The sequence below is a fragment of the Saimiri boliviensis genome, chromosome 1 (assembly GCF_048565385.1).
Source record: "Saimiri boliviensis isolate mSaiBol1 chromosome 1, mSaiBol1.pri, whole genome shotgun sequence".
In the NCBI taxonomy this organism is placed as follows: Eukaryota; Metazoa; Chordata; class Mammalia; order Primates; family Cebidae; genus Saimiri; species Saimiri boliviensis.
Genome location: NC_133449.1, coordinates 69864322 through 69892245, shown reverse-complemented (window position 1 = coordinate 69892245; position 27924 = coordinate 69864322). Strand labels below are relative to the sequence as shown.

Below are 27924 nucleotides of genomic sequence, written 5' to 3'. Positions count from 1 at the left end.
AAAAAAAAAAAAAAAAAAAATCTATAGATGCAACTTCTCCAACTTGTTAATTCCCAAAGAGATTAATAAAAGATGTAATTAACATCTAAACTTAGAACAGACTATCATTTGGAACAAACTATGTTAACAATAACTGTACCATAGTCAAATAGATCAAGCATACACATCACCCTTTATGGTTCTGAATAAGGTTAATGAGCACAATTTGTCATAAATTTTCCAGTAACTCTGAGAAACTGAACTGAATAAAAAGACTATTTTTTTCTTAACACCTTATATAAATAGGATAAAGGCTGTAGTTATCGTCTTTGGAGGCTTGCACCTAGCACTGTGTCTGGCAGTGTAAACAATAAGCAAATAAGCAACCCAAAGCACTAGAGCCATTCAGCTCTTTATTATGTGCTAAGTATTTAAAATTATACATAATAAAATGGAATATACTCAAACTATCTTTTATTTCTACTATAAACAATGAAAGAATTATTCACTTAAGAATATCTAATTTATCTTAAAGCATCCTCACTTGGAAAAGAAAAATATATATATTTTAATAGAATATAGAGTTGGACTTTTATAAACCAATAATTTAGCTAAAACCAATAATAATTTTCTGCAATTGTATAACATTTTTCATTTGAGCTATTTTTCTTTTATGAAATTAGAAAATATACAGAAACCCAAATACATTTATTTGCAATAAATAACACAAAGACATGTACACTAGACTTGATCTTAACAGTAACACATTTATCTCACAAAGAGGTTATTTTAAAAAATAGCTAGAAATTTGGGGATAAAGGTGAAAAAAGGAGTGAAATAAGTATAAATGTTAATGTTCTTCCACTTCAAAAATTGTCTGACATCAGAGCCAGAAAAGACTTTCTGCGTCTATCAGTGACTCCCTTTTCATGTGTCATAGAAAGAGTTCAACATGCTTTACAAAATCCATTACATTTTAAGACCATTTCCAATATCTGCTATCATAAATCAAGAAATCCATTTATTCAAGGTTACTTATGGAGAATTAATCACACAGAAAATTTTAACAACTGCTTTTTCAAAAATTAAAGTACTTTACTATACTTGGCATTCCTACATATAATGATACAGATTCAAACACTGAAAGCATTAAGGGCATGTAATTAAAACTCATGGACTTAGACATTTTTAAAAAGGTTTACTATGTAGTATTCTCTGTAACTAATATTCCAGAAAAATAAATCACAATATAAACACAATGTAATCTCCTTCGGACATCTCCTCTGCTTAAGTGGCATTATGTAACATAAGAAGTTGTTCCAAAACACTTGTACTTACTTGATACAGCCTCAAAAACATGAAATGAAAAAAAATGAGATGAAAAGAACTATGCACACCATGAATCAGGAACAAAAACCCATAAATTTCTCTATTTGCAATGCTTCTAAAACCTATCTTCCTAATTTGAAAGGCAAATTTACTCAAAAGATAAAAATACACAGGTCAGTTATACAAGATTTTCAGCCTTTATTGAGAGAGTATAGTCATCATGCCAAAATTTATACATCAACATACAACTTTATTTCCCATCTAAAGTTAATGAGAATGTATTTTATTTTAAATGGGACATACAGGCAACATGCCAAGAATTAAAGTACAACTATAAACTTTTAGTTTCTTTTTTTTAATTGCATTTTCGGTTTTGGGGTACATGTGAAGAACATGCAAGATTGTTGCATAGGTACACACATGGCAGCGTGATTTGCTGCCTTCCTCCCCTTCACCTGTATCTGGCAACAAAGCAGTAATTCCTAAAATCATGAAAACATGATAAAGTAACTATACAGAAAAAAATGAACATTTAGGTCATTTCATGCTTTCTTAATGTCATATAGTGAAAACAGATATACCTATAATTTCAGTCTACAGAAAACATACTTCATAAGGTCATTATTCATTTAAAATAGTACAAATGTTTACAAAGAACATTTTACTTAAATTTCACAGTTGCTTATAAAATGGTACTTGCAAGATTGACCTATACAAAGAAATAAGAGTCTCATCAAAAGAGATGGTAAATTAGAAATATAAAATATATCACAATGTTTAAATACTCATAGTGCAAATCAAGAAAGATAACAATCTTTGGAGAGGAAAGTATTCAGCTTTACAAATTTACTGTAAATAGATATATTAATTCAATAAGAAACACATTTAAACTTTGCACTGCCACAGAATTATTTTGTGGGAAAAAAAAGATGTACTTTTCCAATATGCATACATCAAAATCAAAAAATTAACTTTTACTTTTTCCTTTATTGGCAACTTTTGATGCATTTTTTGGTTTTGGTTCCCAGAGAGCATTTTTTACAAATCTTGAAGCTGCACCTCTATCCAGCTTGCCAGCCTTTTTCTTGTCTGTTATTTCCTTGACTCTGTTCATATATACTCTGATTCTCTCCTTAAAGGTAAAAAAGAAAGGCAATAGATTTACTAAGCTGTTCACCACCACTAAGTTGTATTATATTGTACCTCAGTTAAATCCAACATATTGCCTATTGTGTGCATGGTGCTAGCAGTGCAAATGAATAGGATAAACATGCTCCCTGCTTGCCTGAAGTCCATAGTCAGAGGGTGGGGAAAGACAGACGTTAAAAAGTCATTTCAGAATTCTGTTTCCAAAGAGGAAGAATCATACTGACATCACTCCAGAAACAAACATTGAATTGAAACTTTCTAGGTGGTTATATATTTTGTAATCACCATTAACATAAATCTACATATTAATGGTTTTGTATCTAAAGTAAAAAACCTGAGCTCTCATTTACTTGCAAAATACAAACTAAATTATCCTGAAATTTTTCTCAACAGGAAATACATGGTTTTTCACATTACCATCTAGTGTAACAATTAAAATAGGAAGAATGAAAATACAAATTATTCAGTTTTACACGTTTGATTGGTAAGTACGTGAAATTTTCTTTAAAAATACAGTTCTAATCAGACTTTACAAGGTGAGAAACATAGTATGTTGCCATACCACCTTGAATCTTCTGAGACCACGAATCAGCATAAATGGCTATCTTATACTTCAAATGGAGAAGTTGATAAGAGCCATAAAATAGCAGAGTAAAAGACTGATCATTGTTTAAAAATAAGCTTTACACAGAAAATGCATACACAGAAAAATGCACACTCGTAATCTTTTCATTGTGAAAAACTGGCAACTCTGCTCCACAGTCTCTAGCGGCACCTGATTTCTGTCTGAGTAAAAGCACAGTGCTTAACAATGGTGGATACTAGCTGCAGCACACACACATCAACCCTGCCTTGAGGTCTTTGCCCTCCTTATTCCTCTGCCTAGAAGGATATTTCCTAAGTTACCCATACAGCCACTTCCTCTCTTCCTTCTAGTCTACTCGAATGTTAACCTTGTCAATGAGGCTCTGACTTCAGCATTTAAAACTGCAGTCCTTCCCGTCTCTCCTCTCTCCTCTCTCAAAAAAGAAAAAAAAAAATTAAAAAAACAAAAAACAAAAAACACTGCAGTCCTACCCAAGCACTCCAATCCCCCTTACCCTACTCTTTTTCTTTGTTCCCATAACTTTCCAACATACTACATACTCATATATATCTCTTATTTGTTCACTTTATTATGTTTATTGTTTGTCTCCCTCCATTAGATACAGTCTGGTGTCTGCCACAAGGGCAGGGATCAGCTTTATTCACAGAGGAATCATCTCCCTTGGAAATAATGCCTAGTTCCCAGTAAGCACTCAAATATTTGTTGAATAAGTAAACTGACTTTTCCCGTTTGTGATATATACGGCAAAGAGGTTTCCTATCACACACTAACCCTGTGATCAATCAGTAACATCTATACAAGGTCAGAAAAGGGGAATAGGTTTATGCATGCTTTTTATTTACCAACCCTTATCTAGAATATTAATGTACTACTTCATAAAGTGGGTTCTGAAGTAGAAAGAAAACAAATGACCTTGTCCTTTCACCAAAACAGTATCAAGTACTCGAAATAACTTAATGTTAATGGAAAAAAGACAAACTGCATCTGAAGTCCAAATTTGGAAGCTGAAAACAGATGATACAACTCATCATTTTTAAGGTTTAAAGCCATATTATTGGTCAAACCAAGATCTGCGTATCATATTGCTTTATACTTTTGCTTTAAATATCTTTCACAATTGTTTTATTTAAAAATAAATTTATTTCCCCCACAACCAAGAACTTCAAAAGAAGGAAATGCCTTAGACTACATGTTTAAAAAATGAAGACAACAGATCTGGCTTACTCATTTTTAAAAAATAAATGACAAGTGCTTTACTAAGTTGTAAATAACATACACATCAACTACCCTAAGACTTGAGAACAAGAATACAATGTCAAGTGTATTTCATATCTATATTTGCCTTATATTTTATAAACACAAAGAATCAATTTATTAATATTCTTATTCATAAAGCCAAGTCAAGAAGGTAACCCTAAGTTTGATTTCTAATTTTTCCCTTCAAATTGAATGATTTAATTTTTGAAGTCAGCAAAAACTCCAAGATACCAGACCTTATATACTGTACTTATATATCTAAATGGAATACAAAGACAAACCTAGAAGATTTATTACAGGTTGTAAATATGTCACTAATGCAGAATTACTGGACAGTACACATACAACTGGTGCCAAAAAAGCTTTTAGCTTTGTTGCTGAACTGGATTCTTTACTGCTGAGAAAATGAATTAATGGAGGAATTGAAAAGGTAGGGGGAGAAACTTTCCCGTCTTTGCTAGTAAATCAACTAGAATATACTTTTAAGAACTGTATAGAAGATTTTTTTTTAAAAAAAAAAGTAGTTCTAGAGATAAACAGGATTTCAAGAATTTATAGGAAGAATAATATATAAGTTATAAATAATTACTAGAATCATAACATTTTCCTATTCAGAGATTTATATAATATATGGAATACCAATTATCTGAAAAAGGTAAGAGAAAAAAAAACAAAGATGATAAAGTCTGGATCACTTTCATAATTTCAACTCAAATGCTGTTCTCCCTATTCGTGTGACAAAGGTAGTGTGACAAACTTCAGGAATACAACAAACACATAAAATAAAAAGAAATTAAAATCTTACCAATTCCTGCTTTACTGGATGCTCCTTAGGATTAACTCCTTGAGTTGCCAAATAAACTACAAGAGAAAGAATTCATGGAATAAAATGGTGTATGTATTAATTTAAAACATTCCAATTAAATAAACTAGTTATTCACAAATAAAGAAATTCCTACAAACAATTAAACTTTAAATTATTCAATCTCCATGTAATATTAAATCTATGTGTGGCTCACTGGCATCTAGATTTAAAAATAAATATCTATTAAAAATGTTATGAAGTATAATTGCATATAAATTGTTAGCATTTTAAAAAATAAATCCCCTTTCACACAATAAGTAATTTGCTTTCTAATTAATTCCAAAGTAACACACATACCCCAAAACATTGAATTTAATGTGTATGCAGAAACCAAATCCACTTTTGCTTGTTCAAGTGGGTCCAACTGTTAAAAAAGAAAGTGAGAAAAAAAAAATACATTAATTTTGAACACCATCTGATAACATTTTAAACTTTTATCAAGTACAACGTAACAAAAAAAATGTTTCACTTCATATAATCCAATAACCAAATGATCTGAAAATAATTTATAAAAAGAAGTTGTTCTGTTAATGAGTGACTTTTGTCCACAAATCTTCTCTTGAGGGTATCATCTTTAGTTAGACAAGGAAAGTGTATAACCCAAGAAAAATTCTTTTGAATTATTTTAATTTCAGGAGTTATGATCTGGGCTTTGTATGTCAAAAGTAACTTATCAATATAAACACTGTACATGATACATTTATGTATAAGAAGCAGCCTAAAATGCTTAGGCAATACCAAAGACAGAAGAAATATAATGAGATTTGTTTTACACTGTCAAAGTCAATTTACTGTTTTTGTCTTACAGGGTTTCCAGAAACCCTGATAACATCATTGTAATGCTTAAAAGGTCAAAGATAGAGTCTGTCAAAAAGAATACTGTGAGTGCTCCTTTTTTTCCAAAACCAAGTTAAAAACATAGGAAGTATTTCTTAAGTCTGGAGTTTTGTTTTTTTCACCCCTAAAAATATCCAAACAGTAATAAAATTGAGATAAAAGGGAAAAGGGACATATGTCATTAATGTGTTTCTTCCACGTTTCACAAAATAGCATTTTGTTTTATGAAATTCATTTTTAGGAAATTATATTTTTAAAATACCTTCTGTAACAACTCATTTCTAGAAACAGACATCATGGTCTTCAGCATCTCATCCACAGCACCAATGGAATTCTCAAACGCTGACAAATACTCATGAATTTCTACTGGATAGTCTTCATTAATTTCTTCACCTGCCATTATGGCTAACTGGAAAAAATTAAATTCTTTGAATTTGTATTAGAGAGAGAGCTTGTTCTTTAGTTTACAAAACAATCTAGTTAAAACCTAAACAAATCTTTTTAGAATTTAATTCTATATTAACTACATTCCAATTTGTCTCCTTCTTAAGTTTCTTGGTAGGCTGTGGAAGAAGAACCAGCCAAAGTCCACTAATGCTATGCACACCAAACCCTCAACATTTTTGTTTTGTTTTGTTTTGTTTTGAAATGAGGTCTCCCTCTGTCACCCAAGATGGTGCAACCACCACTCACTGCAACTTCCGCCTCCTGGGCCCAAGGGATCCTTCCAGCTTAGCCTGCCAGATAGCTGCGATTACAGGCCCATGTTACTACACTCAGCTAATTTTTTTGTTTATTGTATTTTTAAAAAACTTTTAAAGAACTAAAGACATGATTACCAAACATGTGATAGCAATAATCAAAATCCTGCACTTTAAAAACTCTCTGTTGAATTAGCAAAGCAATGAAAGTTTGATAAATATATCCCCTAGTGATTGCTGAAGAAATGGTAAGCAAAGCACTTTTATATATATATATATATATATATATATATATATATATATATATATACACACACACACACACACACACACATATTAGCCCTTCTAAATATAGGTGTTGATCTAGGAGCATGTTATATTAAACTAAAAAAGTAAAAATCTTAGGTCTAAGATATCTTATGTATTACAGAAATCATTTTTCAAGTCTATATATATTCAGATTCCTTAAGCTTCTTTAAAATATTAATAAGAAATCCAAAGAGTCCATAAATCATATAAAGCCCATAAGCAGAAAAGAGGAAATATGGGGGAAATAAACAATACGGTTTTCATTTGTGCTAGTGCATACTCTGACAGCCCATACTTTAAAAATTCATATCTGTATCATAATAATTAATACCTACGTGAGAAAAAGCAAATCTGTATCAATGTATTATTAAAATATCTAAGACCAAATTTTACAAGCAATTCCAAGCCACAGGTAACATCTTTAAATTTTAAAAAATTTTTGTATTAACAGAAATACCTCCTTTATCACACAGGTAAGGAGAAGAGCATGAATGTGTATGACAGCAAATAGCATAGCCGAATGGAAGTAAAGAAACTTGGGCTGTCTTGATCATTGACTTTGCCACCTGAGATAAATCACTGAATCTCTCTGGGACTCAAATTCCTCATCCATAAAATAAGGCAGTTGGTCTAATGACCTGTAAAGTCCCTTACAGTTCTAAATGTTATGATTATGTCTTTTAAGTTTGAAAAGTACTATTTCAATGTTTAGTGACAACATATCAACATTTCTTCTGAATGAGTATATTCCACTGAGACATCTGGTTTCATTAAATAAAAAAAAAACAAAGTCACACCTATCTATTACTACTTGAGTTGTTAAGTTACTATCCAACTACTGTGCAACCAGCAATTAAACAAGATCTTAATAAAAGAAAACTACACAGAAAAGAACTGACTTCCAATTTCAAAAGGTTAACTAAAACTATGCATTTGCCCCACATCCTCCCAAAAAATCCCTACAATATGACAGAAGAAATATGAAAATAAAAATGCTGGAAACCAAGAAAATCACAGATCTGCCAGCAGGTTTCAATAGCAGAAATTGTGTAAGCTAAAAAGCAAATTGGGCCAGGCACAATGGCTCATGCCTATAACCCCAGCGCTTTGGGAAGCTGAGGCAGGCGGATCCAGAATTCGAGGCCAGCCTGGCCAATAAGGTGGAAACACCGGCTCTACTAAAAACACAAAACTTAGCCACGTGTGGTGGTGCACACCTGTAATCCCAGCTACTTGGGAGGCTGAGGCAGGAAAATCTGAACCTGGGAGGCAGAGGTTGCAGTAAGCCAAGATTGTGCCACTGCACTTCAGCCTGGTCAACACTTTAGTGTTAGACTATGTCTCTAAAAAAAAAAAAAGAAAAAAGAGCCAATGGGATCAGACTGGAAAGAGGAAACAAAGCCAAGAAACCTTACCAAAAAAAAAAAAAAATGAGAATTTAAGAATAACCCCAAGAACAAGATCCATGAGGGCTGAAAACAGCTAACCTAATCTCCAGATCAGTGAAAGGAGCACTCCAGCATTTACTGCCTAGATTAAGGTTTAAGTATAGGGATATATTGCAAAGAAGACTTAGTATTTCCTCACTTTGTGTAGAATTTTGGACCAATAAATTTGAAAATGTAAATGAAAAAAAATGACTTTCTTGGGAAGATATCAATTACCAAAACTAAAAAGAAGTACATAAACTATACAGATCATTAACCACAGAAAAAGAATTACACAGTAGTCAAAGACCTACCCTCAAAGTGGCTCTAGTCCTAGAAGATTTTATAGATAATTTCTTTCAAACCTTCAAGAAACAGTTAACTCCTATGGTATTTAGCTGTTTAAGAATATAGAAAAAGATGGAAAACTTAGATACCTATTTCATAAAATACAGAAAAATAAACTATATCAAATATTTATATTATCTAAATGAAACCCAAATGCTGTAAAAGGAAATGGCTGACAAACTTAACTACATAAAAACTTTTTTGAAAAGTCCTACATGGTAAAAGGATACCCCAAGCAAAGTTAAAAGGAAAGAGACAGCCTGGAGAAAATATTTGACAAAATATCATAAAGAATTAGAAAGATTAAATAAACAGTTCCTAGAAAGCAATAAAGCAAACTAAAATAATGAAGATATCATCACCTATCAGATTGACAATAATTTTAAAGATTAAGAATGTTCAATGTTAGAAAGGGTATACAGTGAAAGTGGAATATAAATTGGTACAGGTTTTTAAAATGCATATACCCTTTGACTCAGGAAATCCTTTTAAGAATCCAGCCTATAAAAATCCTTGCACATATGCATATAAATTAAAATGTCCTCCTCAAACTTGTATCTGAACTTCCTCCAGTTTATCTTGCATCAAACTGTCCCTCTGCTGGACAATTACCCATACATTTAAATGTTTTATTTCTCCGTCTAAGAATGAATCCTGCCCCTCTCAAAAAAAAAAAAAAAAAAATCTTGACTTCCTATCACCCATCAGCTAAGGCCCCATTTTCTCTCTTTTACGACAAACTCTTCAGAAGAGGTGCTTATACTGTCTCTAACTCCTCTCTTTCCATTCTTTCTCAAATCTCCTACAATCAGATGATCTTACTTTCCCTCAAAATTGCACTTGGCAGGGTCACCCACACTGCCACATGGTTAAATTCAATGGTCAATTCTAAGTTCTCCTTGAGTGACACCGTTAACTCTCTCCTCTTGGTTTTCTTGGTTTCCTTTCTATCTCACTGGCTCCTTTTCTCAATCTCTTCAATGCTTCCTTCTCAGATCCTTAGCCCCTTAACCTTGAAGTGCCCAAGGGCTGTCCCTCTCTTCTCTTATCCAATTTACTCCTAGGTAAGTTGAGGGTTTTAAATTGCATTAGTAAACTAAAGACTCCAACGTTTGTTTCTCCAGCCCTGTCCTCTTCACTGAACTTCGTATCTACATTTCCAGCTGCATACTCAGTATCTCTGGTTGGATGTCTAATAAATTCTCAAACAGTACCTACCCAAAGCCAAATTCCTAATCATGTCTACTACAGTTTTCATCATTTTATTTTATGGCAACTCCAATTTTCCAATTGTTCAGTCCCCAAATTTCAGAGTGATCCTTGACTACTCTCTCATACTTCATCTTTAATATGCATCCAGAATCTAACTATGTCCTACCACCTCTACTGCTAACTACCCTGGTCCAAACCACCATCAAACCATGCCTGAATATATACAGCCTTCTTGCTTCTGGCCAAAGTCTATTATCAAGAATACAGAGAGACCATTCAAAATGTAAATCAGATTATGCCACGCTTCTGCTCAGAAACTTCCAAAGGCCTGCCACCTCATTCTAAATAAGGCAAAAATCCTTAACAGTGGGCCTGGCATGGTGGCTCATGCCTATAAACCCAGCACTTTGGGAAGCCAAGGCAGGAGGATTGCTTGAGTCCAGGAGTTCGAGATCAACCTAAGCAACATGGCAAGACCCCATATCTATAATTAAAATATATATTTATAGGCCAGGTGCGGTGGCTTGTGCCTGTTATCCCAGCACTTTGGGAGGTCAAGGTGGAAGGATTGAGCCTAGGAGTACAAGATCAGCTTGGACAAAACAGAGAGACCCCATCTCTATTTTTAAAATAAAATTAAATTAGCATTTATCGTTTAAAAATCCTTACAGTGGGTTCAAGAAGCTCAACACAATTTACCCTGACTCTCCATCACCTTCTGTGACTTCATCTCCCACTCTCCCTTGCTCATTTCACTCTAGCCACAACCGCCTCATTGTTCTTCCCCTATGACATCAGGCACATGCCTACCTCCCTTTGGACTTCTCTCCTTCCCAAAATGCTCTATTCCCCTCTTCCTCCCCTACCAACACCTTCAGAGCTCATGATGCTACCTTCACCAGATCTCCGCTGAAATGTTACCTATTGGTAACTCTCACCTAACCACCCCATTTTAAAATGCACACCTCTCCCCCTCACTCCCTGTCTCCTTCCCCACTTTACATTCCTCAATATTGACATATTATTTATTTGGTACTGGTCTACCTCCAAAAGGCAACTACATGAGAGCAGAAATTTTTGTGATTTGTTTACAAGCACTGCCTGACAGTCAATAAACATTTGTTGAAATAACCTGTAACAAAATATTGGAAATAATCTAAATATTCATCAACAGGGAAACAGCTAAATGAATTACAGCATATCTATCCTTGAGAATATTACATGTCTCTTAAAAATAAAGAAGTAAATCTACAGTAACACACAATGAGAATGAAAGAGTCAGAGAAGAGAGAACATTGTAAATAACACATTATGAGCCTAACATATGCCATTTGGTTTTAAAAAAACAACTGTATATAAATACATGGAGAAAACAGTCGGGAAGGGGCATACAAAAAATAGACATCTTCCGTGAAAAGAGACAAGGATTAGGGAATCAAAACAAACTCTTTTTTTTAAACTCTTCATTCTTCATTAGTTACATTTCCAAAAGCACGTATTACATTTTTAATAAAAAACAAACACATTTAAATAAAGGCACTAACTAAAGTATTTTGGCTTTTAACAAATAAATACTGTATGTATTTTTTAAAAACACAAAAAGGTCTTTAGTTAAATGTGAATTTTTTCATCAAATTTTCCTATTCGAAAATATTTCCTTTCTTCAGAATAACATAGTAAAGATTTTTCCTGCAATTATTCCCTGTCCCTAAGCCCCAATAAACAAGCAGTTATTTATTGTTAGAATGGGTTAGGGTGAACACTGAAAGCAAGGGAGTAAGAAAGAATAACTGCCCTCATTAAATCTTAACTGAGCCACTTGCCTTTTTCCTAACAAAAAATAATAATAATAAAGGCAAGGGAGACTTAAAAATAAAAGTCTCCTCTATTAGGAGAAATTCCTCCTAATTCAAGTGATTTCTACTAACATTTTATATAGGCAGTTGCTGAGTATTTATTCCTTCCACAGAAAAAGTGAAAAAATTCCCTCTGTCCCCTTTGCTACTCTGACCCCAGAATCAAGGAGTGACTCTATGGCATCAGCAGCAAACACTTGAATAGCACTGATTATGTGCCAGGCACTATTCTAAACATTCCATATGCACTCGTTCATCTAAACCTCACAGATGAGGAAACTGAGCCACAGTGAGGTTAAAGAACATGTTCAAATTTCCAAAGAAAATAACTCACCAAACTCTGCTCTTCACACCCCTCCTCCTGGGTTCTATAGGTACTCCTTCTAAAACACTGGCTGCAGAGATAGAGACAGACAGAGAGGGCTTGAGAAAACTTGCTTCTCTTCGCCACTCAGATGTGGCTGAGACTAAGCACCTGGGTAGGGGGATGCTGCCCAGTATCCCTAACGGATGTTACTGCCACTCAATCTCTACTCTCACTGGTTATACAGAAGCCAAAGTTCTGAAAGGAGAATAGTGTATAGCATCACATACAGAACTGAAGTCATCAGCTACCTCTTCCCTTCAATTATCTACTTCAGGGTAACCAGTCCAGCCAGAAACCTGGGAGTCACCCCAAATCCAATCAGTCCTGTCAATAGGGCTTCCTTAATCTCATTACACCACAAGCTTTCCTCTATTCTCACTAACTAGATTATTTCAACAGCCTTTGAGTAGTGTCCCTATTATCAATTTTTCTCTACCCCCAGTTTTAGAATATTACAAAATATGCTTTTAACAGTCTGGTCATGGTACTCCTGTTTAAAATTCTGCAACAGTTCCCTACCACATGGAAGACAATTCCAAACCCCTCAGCATAGATCCAAGGCCCATTATGATGTCTTGTCTGCCTAACCTTATCTTTCATGGCTCCCCTCTTCCAATCCTACAGCTGTGGCCATGATGGCAGTTTTCCAAATGTGCCATGTTCTCTCAGTTTCAACTTTCACCTGTGTGGTTCTCTAAGCCTGAAATGCCCTTCTACTTTGTTCAAACGCTGCTTATCTTTGGAGGTAAAAAACATATTTCAGTTCAACCAACGAAGACTTATCTGCTCTCCTTCTATGCCCTCTGTCTGGATAAACACAACAACTATATAATCTGTCATGTCACTTAAAACACTATCTCGGCCGGGCACAGTGGCTCAAGCCTGTAATCCCAGCACTTTGGGAGGCCGAGGCGGGTGGATCACGAGGTCGAGAGATCAAGACCATCCTGGTCAACATGGTGAAACCCCGTCTCTACTAAAAATACAAAAAATTAGCTGGGCATGGTGGCACGTGCCTGTAATCCCAGCTACTCAGGAGGCTGAGGCAGGAGAATTGCCTGAACCCAGGAGGCGGAGGTTGCGGTGAGCCAAGATCGCGCCATTGCACTCCAGCCTGGGTAACAAGAGTGAAACTCCATCTCAAAAAAAAAAAAAAAAAAAAAAAAAACCACTATCTCTTGGCCGGGAGAGGTGGCTCATACATGTAATCCCAACACTTTGGGAAGCTGAGGTGGGCAGATCATGAGGTCAGGAGATCGAGACCATCCTGGCCAACATGATGAAACCCCATCTCTACTAAAAATACAAAAATTAGCTGGGTGTGATGGTGGACACCTGTAATCCCAGCTACTCAGGAGGCTGAGGCAGGAGAATTGCTTGAACCCCAGAGTCAGAGGTTGCAGTGAGCTAAGATCGAGCCATTGCATTCCAGTATAGTGACAGAGAAAGACTGTCTCAAAAAAAAAAAAAAAAGAACTAACAACGACAACAAAAAACCACTATATCTTAATGTATTTTTATTTACTTGACTTCCCCTTTGACTATAAGCTCCTTGAGGGGCTGTGTCATGTGCATGTTGTATCCCCAGTGACTGACACACAGGTTACTAGATCTCTCAATCTGGCCAAGACAGTTCCACCTTAATGCCTGTTGTTTCAGCTTGCCATTGGCTCAGTGCCTTTCTTTCTCAGAAGTCCCAGTTTGAACAAAAAATTATAAGTTTACCCTAAACAATGTAGATTCTCTGACCGTTATTACCACTTCCCACCCCATTTAGTTGGAGAACAGGAACATCAGAGGAGTTACCCTTTGCACAAGTCAGGTTGCAACTGGAGAAGCAGAACCAGTAGGAGATATACATTAAGAGACTTACAGCAAGACACTGGTTTACATAGGGCAGGCTATCAAGGAAGGAACTCATGCTGGAACTCTTGGCTACTAGCTGAAACTGCTGTCTACAAGTGGAATTCTTTTTTTGTAGGGGAAACCACAGCTCTGCTTCTAAAGCCTTTCAACTGATTGAATTAGGCCCGCCCAGATTATCTAGAATAATCTCCCTTACTTAACTGATCACGGATTTTAATCACAGCTTCAAAATACTTTCACAGCAACACCTAGTTTCATGTTTGACTGAATATCTGGGGGCTACAGCCAAACCAAGTTGACATATTAAAAAGACAATCACAGCCAGGCTCAGACCTGTAATTCCAACACTTTGGGAGACTAAGACTCTTGATATCAGATTACAGTTTGAGCTTACAAATAATAGAAAGTCACCAGATAAATCCAAACAAATATATGATAACGTACATTCTGGGGCTCTTCTCATCTCTACACCAAACAATTATACACAGTTATGAACTAAGCCAGAGAACAAATTCAACATAATTGTTTTTTGGAACTTGAGAGCCATTTGCTGTTGTTGCCCCGAATTCTAGGACTGAAATGAATTACTATAATGGCTTTTTTTGCCCTGCATTATCTTAGGAGAAAAGAATAATGAAATTTACACACAAGTTCTCAATAAATGTTGCTGTCACTAAACAGTGAGTCTGTGTTAGTGTTGTCTGCAACTCTCCTTCAGTCTCATAGTACAATTCCTGAGTAAACATATACTTCTTCCTTTCCTAACAAAGATATTAACATCTAAAGATAAATTTATCCCAAGGTCTAATAATAGGAGAGTATATAAATTATGAGAAGATTGCTCAAGATTGAGATGAGTAATTAGAGTCAATTTACTTCTATTCAATGTTTAATTCAAAGCATTTCCAAAATTATAGCAATCAAGCAGCAAAATTACCTTCCAAAACATATGGAAGTTGCTTATTACAATAATCTCATCTAGGAAATAATGGTAACAGTATATAGGGTTGTTGCACAGATTAAAATTCATAGACAAAAGCCATTAGAATAGTGCCTGGCTCAGTTAGCACTGAATATATTAGCTAACATTTTACTAAAAATAAAAATGATCAAATATCCCAATACAATGTAGACTATTTAGAGCCATGCTTGAAGGGTTAACTGTTTGGAAACAGTAGCTGAGATAATACATACGAAGAGCTATTTGAAAAGGTAAAAGCAGTTAAGAAAATAATTCTATTACTTCTGAACTCTGATATATCATACAAGACAGCTAACTGAAGGCAGCTGTAACATCTTTTGACTCTGCGAATTTTGATTATTTTGAAAAACCATTATTCAAATTTGTCATTATCTTTCAACAAAACAGTGAGTTCTATCATTTCCACCAATCACAAACATTTCTCTTTACTTCAATAGGGCTCATCTGTTATTTTTGAGTCAAAAATATAGGGTTAAGTAACTAAAAGAGTGTAATTGGATTGTTTGTAACAGAAAGCATAAGTGCCTGAGGGGATACGCCATTTTACATGTGATTATTACACACTGCATGTCTATATCAAAACATCTCGTGTACCCCCTAAATATATACACCTACGATGTACCCACAAGATTTTTAATTTAAAAAAAAAAAAATCACAGTGAGGCAGGACGGTGGCTCACGCCTGTAATCCCAGCACTTTGGGAGGCTGAGGTGGGCGGATCACGAGATCAGGAGTTCAAGACCAGCCTGACCAATATGGTGAAACCCCATCTCTACTAAAAATACAAAAATTAGCCGGGCATGGTGGCACGTGCCTGTAATCCCAGTTACTCGGGAGGCTGAGGCAGGAGAATTGCTTGAACCTGGGAGGCGGAGGTTGCAGTGAGCCAAGATCACGCCACTGCACTCCAGCCTGGGGGACAGAGCGAGACTCCATCTCAAAAAAAAAAAAAAGAAAAGAAAAAATCACAGTTAAGTCTTGGTTTAGTCTACCACCAGACAATCCTAATAGGTTAATAAGTGGATAGCAAACATCTCATTGCGACAAATACATCTTTATCAAGCCAAAACTGAATTGCAGTCAGCAAACATGAAGACATTAAAGCTATTTTAAAACAAATTTGGGCCGGGCGCGGTGGCTCAAGCCTGTAATCCCAGCACTTTGGGAGGCCGAGGTGGGCGGATCACGAGGTCAAGAGATCGAGACCATCCTGGTCAACATGGTGAAACCCCGTCTCTACTAAAAATACAAAAAATTAGCTGGGCATGGTGGCGCGTGCCTGTAATCCCAGCTACTCAGGAGGCTGAGGCAGGAGCATTGCCTGAACCCAGGAGGCGGAGGTTGCGGTGAGCCGAGATCGCGCCATTGCACTCCAGCCTGGGTAACAAGAGCGAAACTCCGTCTCAAAAAAAAAAAAAAAAAAAAAAAAAAAAAAAAAAAAACAAATTTGAGTCAAGGGTCATCAAGAAAAACTGCTCTCTTGGATTACCCACTACAGGTTTTAACTAAAGGTCGAAATTAGCCCACTATCTCAGACGGGCTAATACTGCAGCGGCAGGCGGTCTGTGATCGTGAATGTGAACGATAAACGGAGTCAGCACGTCAAGTTACTCCCCCTAAACATTCCACTTTAGCCTCTCTCCCAAAGCAACATCTGACAGCCGAAAATTGTGAAGTCGCGTTTTCCGGTGTTTGTTTTTAATTTCTTCGTCTTCTAAGATTTGAGAAGCGGGTGGTTAACAAACGGAGAAAAAAAGACCGGAGCCAGAGAAAGAAATGAGGGGCCGAGGTAAGCCACAGCCTGCAAGCACCCACAAGACGAGCGGAAGTCGGGGACCGGCAACAATGCTGCCCCAGCGATCAGCTGTGAGAGAGCCCATCCCTGGAAGGTTACTCAGCCTGATCCCGCTCCACTCAGTCTTCGCAGAGGATGACAGGGGAATCCCAAAACAGGAAAAGCGGACTTAAACAGAAGCACGATAAAAACTGAACCACAACTTTGAAAAATACCTCACGGACTTCGACTCCAGACTCCCGGCAAGCGGTCGTGCAACGATGACGTCAATGACGCGCCGTCTCTGCCCGTGGCGCAAGCGGCGCTTCCCGATGATCTCACGCTGCGCGCCACGCCCTCAGCTCCTTCTTCCTTTTCTCTGCAGGTAGTCTTCTCTTTAGTGCCTCAGACTCAAGTTGTGGGAGGAGTTTGACTCTGCGAACCTTTGTCTACATTAGAATAGTGCCTGGCTCAGTTAGCCAACACCCACCCTAAATGCAGGTTGAGTGTATTTAATCAGGTAAAAAATGTTAGTTACTGAAACTTGGTTCGGGTTTTTACTTTCGCGGAAGCTTTTTCCAGGGCCCTCGTTCTTACTATGCTTTTATTGTCCGCCTGAAAATAGCCTCCTAGAGTAGCTTCCCAGATTATCCGTGGGAAAGGACAGGTTATTTATTTTCCGATCTGTCAGTAAAAGATACTTCTATAAAATACAGTAAAAATGAATTAGTAGAAAAATATGTGCAAAATACAAGCCCAAATTTTTCATTATTAGTTTCAATAAATGTAAAATTGCATTTCAATGTATGCAATCAGAACAAACATAATAGAAAATAAAAGCATTGCCGGGCGCGGTGGCTCAAGCCTGTAATCCCAGCACTTTGGGAGGCCGAGGCGGGTGGATCACGAGGTCGAGAGATCGAGACCATCCTGGTCAACACGGTGAAACCCCGTCTCTACTAAAAATACAAAAAATTAGCTGGGCATGGTGGTGTGTGCCTGTAATCCCAGCTACTCAGGAGGCTGAGGCAGGAGAATTGCCTGAACCCAGGAGGCAGAGGTTGCGGTGAGCCGAGATCGCGCCATTGCACTCCAGGCTGGGTAACAAGAGCGAAACTCCATCTCAAAAAAAAAAAAAAAAAAAAAAAAAAAAAAAAAGAAAATAAAAGCATTACAGAAACTGTACATACTGTTCATTGAAAGTGTAGTATAAGCGATTGAGCATTGTCTTAACATCTGTAACTTGTCATTCCACGGTCATAATTTGATAAAAAGTTATGCATAAAACAGTTGTCCATGTGTTAAAGGCATGTGAAAGCACTTTGAATAAGCACCATGGATATAATATTTAAAGTTTTTTAAGTTGCAAATAATCGTTTCTATTATAGTATTGTTGAATTAAAGACAGTGCTTCTTGCAGAGCTTGCGAAGGATAGCACATATTTTCAATGTCTCCTGTTGTAACACTGTCGTAGGCACCAGCCTCTCATCACTACATGGATAGGAATTAAAAGAGAATATTTTCATATAAGACTTCTTCTGGTCTTGTTTGTTGACCTTGAGGACCTGGGATGAAAAAAGTACCACAGGTTGCAGCCTGTGTACTCAAAATATTACTTTGCAGAATGTTTTCCATGGCCACTCTCCATAATCCTCCCCCAGTTTTAAAAAGAAAAGCACAGGCCACACTAATGTTAAGAATTCCAATATCAAATTGTTTCTATATAACATGAATTCAAATGTAACTCTGAATTGGTCCACGTGACTCTGTTGGAAACATGTACTCATTAATTAGTTTCATTGATTAATTGGGACCCAAAAGTGACTGAATCACTCTCCCTCATCCTTCTCTGGTTCGGTATTAAATAGGTCGGTCACATGTGGTGGCTCATGCCTGTAATCCCAGCACTTTGGGAGGCCTAGGTGGGCAGATCATGAGGTCAAGAGCTCAAGACCATCCTGACCAACATAGTAAAACCCCACAGGCTGTAACCTGTGGCACTTTTTTAATCCCAGATCCTCAAGGTCAAAGACTTCATATTATAGAGTTCCACTGACTATGCAGAAATCAAACTCACTTATTTTTTCATCCATAGAGCCTCGTAACATGTTGTTTTACATATTTTAAGAAGGCCCTTCTAACAACTAACAGTTTTTGTAGTTGTCCGAGAAAAGCTAGTATAATGGAAACCAATTAAAGTCACTTTTTTATAAATGGGAAGCAAAGCCAGGCGCGGTGGCTCCCACCTGTAATCCCAGCACTTTGGGAGGCCGAGACAGGCAGATCACTTGAGGCCGGGAGTTCGAGACCAGCCTGACCAACATGAAGAAACCCTGTCTCTACCAAAAATACAAAATTAGCCGGGTGTGGTGGCACACGCCTGTAATCCCAGCTGCTTGGTAAGCTGAGGCAGGCGAATCGCTTGAACCTGGGGAGTGGAGGTTGTGGTGAGCCAAGATCACCCTATTGTCCTCCAGCCTGGGCAACAAGAGCAAAATTCTGTCAAAGAAAGAAGAGAGGGAGGGAGAGTGGGAGGGAGGGAAGGAAGGAAAGGAGGGAGGGAGAGAGGGATGGAGGGTGGGAGGAAGGGAGCAAAGGAAGGAGGGAGGGGGAAGCGAAATTTGATAGTAGCTTGTATAAGAAATGATCTGATTTGTACTCCAATTTGAAAATTGAAATTTAAAATGTGACTAAAATGTATTATTATTTAACAAAATTCTAGTTACAAATGCAACTCAACTAACTCTTAAAGACTGAATCAAATGTTGATTGGGACTTTTGTTATATAAAATTTTTATGACAAAATTGGTAGGCGCTAACTATAATGCCATGTCCTGGATTCAATCCTAGAAGAGAAAAAGGACATTCATGGAGAAAAATCAGTGAAATCTGAATGAAACCGTGAGTGTAATTAACAGTAATATACCAATATCAGTTTCTTAGTTTTGACAAATATACCACGGTAATTTAAGATATTAACATTAGAGAAAACTAGGCGAGGGATAGGCAGGAGCTCTGTATTATCTTCGCACTATAAATCTAAAATTATTCCAAAATAAAATTTATTAAAAATTGTTAGATGACCTGATGTGATATTTTTCATTTAGTTTAGCAGCACAGCTGTAAAGAGTTTCATCTTTGCAAAAATTTGTGAAGGCTGTACCAATTAATGTCCCAAGAGCCTCTCTTAATCCCTTGAAACACAAATCTTCCTTTCTTGTTTTTTTTTGTTTGTTTGTTTGTTTGTTTTGTTTTGTTTTGTTTTGTTTTTGATACGGAGTTTTTGCTCTTGTTACCCAGGCTGGAGTGCAATGGCGCCATCTCGGCTCACCGCAACCTCCGCCTCTTGGGTTCAGGCAATTCTCCTGCCTCAGCCTCCTGAGTAGCTGAGATTACAGGCACGCGCCACCATGCCCAGCTAATGTTTTGTATTTTTAGTAGAGACGGGGTTTCACCGTGTTGACCAGGATGGTCTCGATCTCTTGACCTTGTGATCCACCCGCCTCGGCCTCCCAAAGTGCTGGGATTACAGGCTTGAGCCACCGCGCCCGGCCAAATCTTCCTTTCTTGAAGCACATAATCCTTGTCATTCATAATCCTTGTAGATTTTATCTTTTTTTTTTTTTTTTTTTTTTTTTTTTTTTTTTTTGAGACAAAGTCTTGCTCTGTCACCAGGCTGGAGTGCAGTGGCACAATCTCGGCTCACTGAAACCTCTGCCTCTCCAGTTCAAGTGATTCTCCTGCCTCAGCCTCCCCAGTAGCTGGGGCTACAGGTGCGCACCACAATGCCCAGCTAATTTTTGTATTTTTACTAGAGATGGGGTTTCACCATATTGGCCAGGATGGTCTGGATCTCTTGACCTCATGATCCGCCCACCTCAGCCTCCCAAAGTGCTGGGATTACAGGCGTGAGCCACCTCCCCTGGCTCTTAGATTTTCTCTTTTTTAACAGTAACTGCTCTTGAGTCTGCCATATCCTCATTGTCTATGACTTTCCGTTTTATCCATCGCTTTCCTCAATCAAATGAAGTCTAACATTTTTTGCAATATTTGTGATTGCAGTTGGTAGTCAATATGTGCTCCCCACCCCTTCTCATAGCACTTGAAAGAAAAATGCCTGTTGAAAGGTAATGGACTCTAGAGTGAAGAGTGGAGAGAATTTGGAGGGGAGACTAATTTTTTAAGTGGTCAGGTTGGTTTTGTTTTTTTTTTTTTTAACAAAATGGCCTATATAACCTCATAGCTATAGAAATGCAGATAATGTTTGGAAGGCAGGGAACCTTATGTTTCTACTTACATAAAGAATTGAAATAAAGCAGCTAATGAGAATTGGCAGTCAATTAAAAAGAAAAAAAGACTCAAGAAAGATGCAAACAAGAGGCACAAACTATGTACAGAGATTTTCTTCCTCCTGTGGAGCACTGTGTCATAAGAAAGACTCCCAGAAGCAGATGGCAAAAATGAACAACTTCCAATCTTACTATAGCTATGGTTCCACAGAAGGTAAGGATGTGCATAGACTCACACTCAAACCTATGGGAAGTCCAACACAGGCCTACACCCCGTTATAATGTGATCATCCTGATATGATTATGTTGGTTTTTCAGGCTGTTGCAAAAGGGAAGAACACAAAATCCCAGGCTAAAGTGCTGGAATTACAGGCATGAACCATTATGCTTGGTCCTGACAATCTTTAAGTGGAGATATTTGTAGTCATGTGTACAGTGTACTGTGCTATGATGTAGTCTATGCTATGATCTTTACTAACTGGAAAATAAATAGCTATTCACAAAGAGGGCCCCATTCTTTGGTAGATCTATAAAGTCCCTATCCCTAAGGTAAAATATTTGCATCTGGATACAAGAAATAATGGTTTGGAAAATCTAAATTACCAAAATTGGCTTAATTTCATTGACAACATAGTTAATTCTCTGCACTCAGAAACAAAGTATTTGATGTAAAAGAAAAGTAGGTGTTCTATGGTTTTATTTGCTTATTTTGCTTTGTTTTATAAGGTTGGTAGTGGAAACTTATTTTTATTAGCAACCATCATTGATGAGTGTTGAGAAAAAATGAGGGAGAAACTCTGTTTTTATGTCATGTTAATAGCATATTTTATTCCCTTCATATCAGGTAATAAATGATAACTCACTACCTTATTAGTGTTGGGTTCACTTCATTCTTCAAGTACCTAGTAGCCCTACAGGCAAAAATCTTGAAAGGATCAAGTCACACTGAATCTCTCCCATGGTGGCCAACATGCAACTGCCCTGGGGGACGTTCCCCAGGTTGATTCTCTATTACTCACTTTCACTCTCACTTTCATCAGTGTCCTTGGCCAGAGCTGCAGTCATCTGATAGCAATGCAAAGGAGGTGGCATAAAACAATAATGTACAGATAAATGCAGTAGGGAATCCAATCTGATTCCAGATCTGGTACTTCTTTTGTAAACTACTCAACTAGATTTTGAAGTTCTTAAGGACAGTGACCTCTTTTCTGCCTCTCTTATGTCTTTTTCTGTGCCTGGTATGTTTCTATAATTCTATCTAGTTTAGACTGGTTATGATTGATCAGATTCATCTTTTTGGCTATTATACAAAAAAGTCTAGAAAATGCATATAAACTAGTTAGTATAAAGAATTCTGACATTTTTTCAGCATGCACAAAAACAGAGTAGAAATGTTGTTATAACACAATTGTTGGCCAGAAGAAATATATCTGTATTTTGAAGGAAAAAGAATATGTTCTGTTCAATCAGTACAATTAAATGTAATGTGTAGAGATACTCAGAAAAAAATAAGTTAAATAAGGTAATGACATCTGAGTGATTTCTTTAAAATCCTATTTCTCAAATATTCTTTGAAAAATTTATGTTATGTTAAATGTAAGAAATACAAAGGAAGAAGCATGGCAGACACAATTTTGTTCATTGAAAATGTTTCTGTTCTTTCATTAGAAAATTTTTAGAATGAATAAATATTCATTTAATCACGCCTGTAATCCCATCACTTTGGGAGGCTGAGTTAGGCGGATTGCCTGAGGTCAGGGGTTCATAACCAGCCTGGCCTATATAGTGAAACCCCGTCTCCACTAAAAATACAAAAATTAGCTGGATGTGGTGGTGTGTGCCTGTAATCCCAGCTACTCCAGAGACCGAGGCAGGAGAGCCACTTAAACCCAGGAGGCAGAGGTTGCAATGAGCCAAGATCGGGCCACTGCACTCCAGCCTGGGAGATGGAGGAGGACTCCATCTCAAAAAAAAAAAAAAAAAAAAAAATGGGTACACAAAAAAAGTTAGCCTTGAGAAACTTTCCATTGTGAAAGAGAAATTAAAATTATATTGATTTTTTAAATTGTCATAAGTTTATTGGTAGAGCTATGGCTATCATAACTTTGAAAGTCTTAAACTGTGAAAGCAGCTACACCTGCCATAGTATTTCAGATAAACGATCCTTTCTAAATTGGTGGGATTTACTTTACGTCCTTAATTGTAAACCAATCAATGAATAAAAAGTATAGCTGAACATTGAGTACGTATGTTTGTCTTTATCTAAACATTTGTCTTAAACCCTAATCAATTTATTAATTATGCTTACATAATAAACCTTGGCCTAGATCAAAATAACATTGTAGGCAGGAAAGACAGGAGAGAATTCCAAAGACCTGTGGCTTAAAAGACAGTGGAACTTGTTGAGATGACCACATTTGTAAGTCCAAACCCCATATCCCTACATTAGTTTGTAAACAACTCCTAGAATTGTCTCCCCACAAAAGATATTGAAGTCCTAACATCCAGTACCTGTGCATGTGACCTAATTTGGAAATAGGGTCTTCTCAGAGGTAATCAGGTCATTAGGGTAGACTCTAATCCAATTTGACTGATGTCCTTAATAAAAGAGCACATTTGGAAACAGAGACAGACATGAACACAGAGAGAATGCCATTAAACATGAAGGTAGAGATTGGGGTGATGATTCTGCAAGTGAAAGAACACCAAGTGAAAGATTGCCAGCAAATCACAAACTGTGAGAAAGGCATGAATAGAGTCTCTTTCACAGCCCTCAGAAAGAACCAACCCTACCAACACCTTAATATTAGATTTTGGGCCTCCAGAACTGTGAGATCACAAATTTCTGTTGCTTAAGCCAGGGATCCCCAACTCCTGAAACTTGTCCATGGCCTGTAAGGAACTGAGCTGCACAGCAGGAAGTGAGTAGCAGGTGAGCAAGTGAAGTTTCTTCTGTATTTACAGCTGCTCCTCATCACTCTTATTACCACCTGAGCTCCACCTCCTTCAGATCAGCAGCAGCATTAGATTCTTATACGAGTGTGGACTCTATTATGAACTGCACATGCAAGTCATCTAGGTTGCATTTTCCTTTTGATAATCTAATGCCTGATAATCTGTCAATGTCTTCCATCACCTTCTGATGGGACCATCTAGTTACAGGAAAACAAACTCGGGGCTCTCACTGATTCTACATTATGGTGAGTTGTGTAACGATTTCATTATATATTGCAATGTAATAATGATAGAAATAAAGAACAAAATAAATGTAATGTACTTGAATCATCCTGAAACATCCCCCACCAACCCAGGCCATGGAAAAATTGTCTTCCATATAACCAGTCCCTGGTGCCAAAAGGGTTGGGGACTGTTGTTATAGACTACACAGGTGACTAAAAGAGGATGTTTAGGCTAAAAGCCAGTACAGTGTGTATACACACAAAATGTATTGAAAACTGAGACTACATCATGAGAAACCAAGGAGGAAAGTACTTTAGGCCATAAGATTTTTAAAAAATAGTTTTATCACGATTAATTTACATACAATAAAATGCATATATTTCAACTGTGCAATTCAGTGAGTTTTGACACATGTAGACCATCCCAATCAAACTATAAAACATTTCCCAGAAAGTTCACATATGCCCTTTGCAGCCAATCCCTTCTACAGCTATGGCTGCCAACCACTACTCTTCTATTGCTATAGATTGATACTGCCAGTTCTAGAACTTCATGTAAATAGATTTACACAATATGCACTATTTTGCCTGCCTTCTTTCACACAGCATGATGGGATTTTTTGTTTGTTTATTTGTTTTCTTTCTTTTCCAAGACTATTTCTTAGTGTGAACAGCATGATTTTTTTTTTTTTTTTTTTTTGGAGTGAATACATGAGTCAAAAAGCTGTGAACATTCAGGTACAAGTCTTTGTGTAGACATACATTTTCCTTTCTCTTTGGTAAATACCTAGGAGTAGAATATCTGGGCCATATGGTAAGTGTATGTTTGTTTGTTTGTTTGTTTTTAATATAAGAAACTGTCAAACTTTTTCTAAAGTGGCCACGCCATTTTATACTACTACTTTTCCTACATCAAGGGTCAACAAACTTTTCCTGTAAGAGGCCAAACAGTAAACCTTTTCGGCTTTGTGGGCCACATATTGTGTCTGTTACATATCCTTCTTTATTTTACAACCCTTTAAAATTGTGAAAGTAATTCTTAACTCAAGTGCCATACAAAAGCAGGCTGTGGATTAGATTTGGCTCCAAGAAAAATTCTGTATCAGTCAGGGTTCGCACAGAAAAACAGGACCACCAGAAGATATATACAGAATTAAGAATTTGTTACAAGAGTTTGGCATCATATAATTGTTGGAAACTGGTTAAAAGTTCCACTATTTTGTAAGGCTGTTGTCTCAGTATCTTGTCCCGGAGCTTGAAATTCACTGGGCAGGCCATCATGAGGGAAGATGCATGTACAGTGGGGGATGTTAGGGACAGACTGGACTTCACACAGCAATTGAAGACCATGAGGAGAGAATGCACCTTGCCCCGTGCTGCCGCTGATGGGCAGTGGACACCTGAAACCTGCAGAATATTTCTAAGATACAGTTCATATTTTCCATCATTATTCAATCCTTGATTACTAAGGATGAATTTCCTTAAGATAAATTTGAACAAATGTATTTCTTGAGATGGTAGATCCACTTAAAAGAGTGTAAATGACAGTGCCAACAATAATTAAAAGTACTGGCTTCACTTAAATGAAACGTGGTTTCCTGAAGCTGGAGCAGTCATTTTTAAGGATGGAAAATATGACCTGTATCTTAGAAATATTCTGTAGGTTTCAAGTGTCCACTGCCCATCAGAGGCAGCATGGGGCAAGCATGCAGCATAGATTAACTTCTTAGAATACAGCTGACCTAATGTGTACACCTTATCCATGCAGTGATCATCAGAATTTAACAGACCTAAGTTCTTTTTAGTTCCAGGATGTAGGTAAGTTCTCTCTTTGATATCGATCACTACTAAAAATAATGGAGGAAATGTTTTCAGTAAGAAAAATCATTGCCTATCTAGAAAATTGTTTGAAATCGGTTATTAAGGCTTGAAGATCAACTTACTATTTGGGGATTCATATAGTATAAACAATTGTAATGAGAATGACACATCAAGCTAATGTCGAATAAGCTACTATAAAATATGTCTTTAAAATGAGACTCTAAGCCAAGTGCAGTGGCTCATGCTTGTAATCTCAGCACTTCGGGGGGCCGAAGCAGGCAAATTACTTGAACTCAGTTCAAGACCAGCCTGGGCAACATGGTAAAACCTTGTCTCCACAAAAAAAAAAAAAAAAAAGAATAGCCAGAAGTGGTGACTCATGCCTGTAGTCCTGTAGTCCTAGCTACTGGGGAGGCTGAAGAGGGAGGATCACTTGGCCCAGGAGGTTGGAAGGTTGCAATGAACCAAAATCTGCCACTGTATTCCAGCCTGGGTGACTGTCTCAAAAAAAAAAAAAAAAAAAAAACAGAGAGAGAGACCATATAAATAAGTCAATCTTTCTCGCTTATCCTTGTTTGGAATGAATATTCTGGGCTATGGCAGAACCTCAGGCCTGGAGTAGATTAAAAATATAAATTAACAAATTTAAACAGAAATTTTTTTATTTTTTCATACTTTTTGTCCCTATCTTTACCTTTCTTATCATAGTGCACCTTTTGCTTTATGCTCTTTCTCTTTTGGCTCCACTTTACTAAATACTTCCAATTTTTTTTTTCTTTTTGTAGGGTTTGATATGTAGTACTACATACCAAATAAACAAACAGGATAGACTCCTTAAAGGAATCTGTTGCAAATAGCCAGAGTCACTGAGTTTGAATGAAGTCCATGTGTCCTCTGCATGGATCTGGATAACTTTTCCAATCTAATGCTATTATGATGTCAAGTGGAAATGGCTTCCCCACCCCACCCCATCTTAATGAGATCCTGACCCTCTGCTCTGATCTAATAGTGCGTATCAGACAAAGTTAAGTTGTATGTGTTTATCCTAGACATTCATCCAAAGGGGAATAGTGAAGTCATCGGAGCAGGGCTGAGCTATGAAAAGGAAGATCAATTCCTTGTGTTTAAAGGAGCACAGAGATTACACTGATTTGCCGACTCAAGCTCTGGCATTTTACCACTGTCAAAGCAAACTTACGGAAGCTTAGTCTACGCTTTAGGACAGGTGTCCCCAAACTTTTTACACAGGGGGCCAGTTCACTGTCCCTCAGACCGTTGGAGGGCCACCACATACTGTGCTCCTCTCACTGACCACCAGTGAAAGAGGTGCCCCTTCCTGAAGTGCAGCGGGGGGCCGGATAAATGGCCTCAGGGAGCCGCATGCGGCCCACAGGCCGTAGTTTGGGGATGCCTGCTTTAGGAGAAGAGTAATTGTAAACACACCTTACTTCATTTACATACTTGATGTCTATCCAGTGAGTTGATCCATTTCATGAAACTCGCATCAATATGATTTGTCAGATCCCAACAACTAACTTTTACAGAAACATGTTTTTGAACCCAGTCATCTCAATTTGCAGGGACTGGGAGATTTCTGGGATGCAGGTTATTCTAATGTATCTATCACATGTGGGTGATAAGGCATCGCTTCTGATGGTAAAGATCTATTTCTACAGGGCTCTTAGCCCCACCAAAGGACATGCCATTTGTGTGAAACCCAGAGCTCTTGAATAACAAAAGCAGCTTCTACCTCTGGGTGGGCCAAACT

The 27924-nt window shown here is 37.1% G+C and overlaps 1 protein-coding gene across 3 annotated transcripts; it reads right to left on the bottom strand.

The window, feature by feature from the left end:
* Positions 1–1486: 1486 nt before the first annotated feature.
* Positions 1487–17169, bottom strand: C1D (C1D nuclear receptor corepressor). 3 transcript variants are annotated; one of them, XM_010333524.3, is made up of 6 exons: positions 17103–17163; positions 12211–12271; positions 6286–6432; positions 5484–5550; positions 5127–5182; positions 1487–2440 (listed from the first exon to the last, which is right to left on the bottom strand). In XM_010333524.3, exons 3-6 carry the CDS (start codon positions 6421–6423, stop codon positions 2276–2278), a joined length of 426 nt encoding a protein of 141 aa, XP_010331826.1. In that variant the 5' UTR covers positions 6424–6432; positions 12211–12271; positions 17103–17163; the 3' UTR covers positions 1487–2275. The 3 variants fall into 3 exon arrangements, with proteins under 3 accessions (XP_010331826.1, XP_003922726.1, XP_074255056.1); XM_003922677.4 differs by lacking the exon at positions 12211–12271 and having other exon boundaries at positions 17103–17169; XM_074398955.1 differs by lacking the exon at positions 12211–12271 and having other exon boundaries at positions 6286–6428; positions 17103–17145.
* Positions 17170–27924: the final 10755 nt, after the last annotated feature.